The 2,284-nt window shown below is 46.3% G+C and overlaps 1 protein-coding gene across 1 annotated transcript; it reads right to left on the reverse strand.

Annotated features, from left to right (window-relative positions):
* Positions 1-663: 663 nt before the first annotated feature.
* Positions 664-1,065, reverse strand: LOC124720528 (protein phosphatase 1 regulatory subunit 27-like). Its single transcript, XM_047245887.1, has one exon. It carries the CDS (start codon positions 957-959, stop codon positions 723-725), a length of 237 nt encoding a protein of 78 aa, XP_047101843.1. The 5' UTR covers positions 960-1,065; the 3' UTR covers positions 664-722.
* Between the last annotated feature and the right edge of the window lie 1,219 nt (positions 1,066-2,284).

A 2,284-nucleotide genomic window follows, 5' to 3' on the forward strand; every position in this document is an offset into this window, starting at 1 on the left:
ATGGGGAAGTTTGTGTTATCCTGTAATGTGGAAATAAAGGTGCACGTCGTCTGGTAGGTTGTGGCCCGTTTTGCAAGAGCAGCATAACAGCTGTGCGGGAACTGTGAGGTGGGAGGTTGTACTCCGATCGTGTTTAGTTAAATGTGGACTGATCATATAGTTCCAGATGATAGGAGCATAATATAGTGTGAATATCACTACTAATATCTCATTGTAATTAGACATGGGGAGTACAGCACTTTACAATGTTTGTTGAATATGCAGAAGTAAATTGAGTGTGATATCAGAAGTGAAAATTCTGGTGATATAACTCATATATCAGTGATTTCGATATGTTGCAAACTGCAATAGTCTGATATAGCACCTTGCTGACCGCTGTGAAATAGTATTCAGCGATCAGATATTATAGAGTAACAGTGTTTATTCACATTGAACTGTTGACTTTTGCAAAGTTTAGTGTAGAACTGTACTCGAGGAATTTTCCTTGAGAGAAAGGTTGTCTGTTGTTACCCGAATTACTTTACTGTTACCTAGTGCTGTGTCAGTTTTGCCACAGAGTTGCTTAGACTATTTGTCTGCAGTATGCTACTCGAGGAGGAGTAAAATTAGTGAGTGACCGTAGGATTGAATTTTTGAATTGTTTATTGAAGAAGAATGCTAATTATTACTGGAGAAGTTGTTTCAGTTCTGTTTTTTACAGAGAGTCCGTTGGAGTGGCTGCCTCATGACAGCAACTCCATCAGCCTCCTCTCGTTTTCATCACTGGCGAGGTCCAGTGCTGTCCGACCATCACTAGCTGTGGCACCCTTGTCAGCTCCCGCCTCGAGCAGCACAGCCGCAACTTCTGCATGGCCATTGGCTGCCGCCCAGTGCAGCGGCGTCCACCCTCTGCCATCCCTGGCGTTGGGATCGGCAGTCGCCCTCAGAAGCAGCCTCGCCACAGCAGTGCCGCCCCACATTGCAGCCACGTGCAGAGGCGTCCTCTGCCACCAGCTGTCTCTGGCGTCCACCGCCGCCCCCGCCTCCACCAGCAGCCACGCCACCTCGACGTCTCCCCTGTGTGCTGCACAGTGCAGGGCAGTCCACCCCCACACACCGCCCCTCGCCTCCACGTCGGCCCCCTCGGCGAGCAGCGCCCTCAGCTCCCCCACTGCCCCCTGCTCGGCCACCTGGATCAGCCTGCTGCATCTCTCCTTTGCAGAGAGCCTCCTGCACAGAACACAGAAACTGCCACACTTTGCTACAAACACACACACACACACACACACACACACACACACACACACACACACAATACAATGAAGAAAACTGCAAAAAAAAAAAAGGTTCAAACTGGTTCAAATGGCTCAGAGCCCTATGGGACTTAACATCTGTGGTCATCAGTCCCCTAGAACTTAGAACTACTTAAACCTAACTAACCTAACGACATCACACACATCCATGCCCAAGGCAGGATTCGAACCTGCGACCATAGCGGTCACGCAGTTACAGACTGAAGTGCCTAGAACCGCACGGCCACACCGGCCGGCGAGGTAAACTGCCACACGAGGAAATAACTGTTGTGAATGCAAGTCTGTCCTGAAACAAACCTACAGATTCCCCCTCCCACAATACAAAACAGTGTTCAACTCTGCATATATTAAGCTACAGCAGATTTGTTCAATCCCCCTTATAAAAAATTTTCATTCATTGCCCATTAAAAGTTGAATTATTCAACCTATGAATGAATTAAGTTGTCACGTTTTGTCTCACTCATTCCTGGAAGTCAGCTCCTTTGATCTCACTACGCTGTAGCTAATGAGTGACTCACCTCAACTGCAAAACAGGCTTGTTACAGGTAATACTACTACTCTGTCTGCAGCTTAACTACCACGTATCACACTCCATCTCAAGATTTTCAACAAGGCACTTCAGTCATACAAAGCCGAAAAAATTCAATCCAATTATCGGTCCATTTCTTGATACAGGCTCAGAGATACTGAAAGTTTCTGACACACAGACACACCGAATGGTTTAATACATCTCAGATATAAATAGCACCAAACTGGCAACTCTACACCCATAAAAATGTGTGTGTGTGTGTGTGTGTGTGTGTGTGAGAGAGAGAGAGAGAGAGAGAGAGAGAGAGAGAGAGAGAGATTTTGTGCGCCTGATAGCATATGCAAACGTATTTAACATGTACTATCATGCACAAAACTACCTGAACCCTCAGAATTTTGTTTTACTTGACTTGTATGCAATCCACATAATACACGTCCTCTGCTCTCTTTTCAGTAAAGTCGTT

Source organism: Schistocerca piceifrons, chromosome 11 (genome assembly GCF_021461385.2).
Source record: "Schistocerca piceifrons isolate TAMUIC-IGC-003096 chromosome 11, iqSchPice1.1, whole genome shotgun sequence".
In the NCBI taxonomy this organism is placed as follows: Eukaryota; Metazoa; Arthropoda; class Insecta; order Orthoptera; family Acrididae; genus Schistocerca; species Schistocerca piceifrons.

Coding starts and splice junctions, on each gene's coding strand:
- LOC124720528 (XM_047245887.1), bottom strand. CDS start 959: ATGTGGGGCGGCACTGCTGTGGCGAGGCTGCTTCTGAGGGCGACTGCC.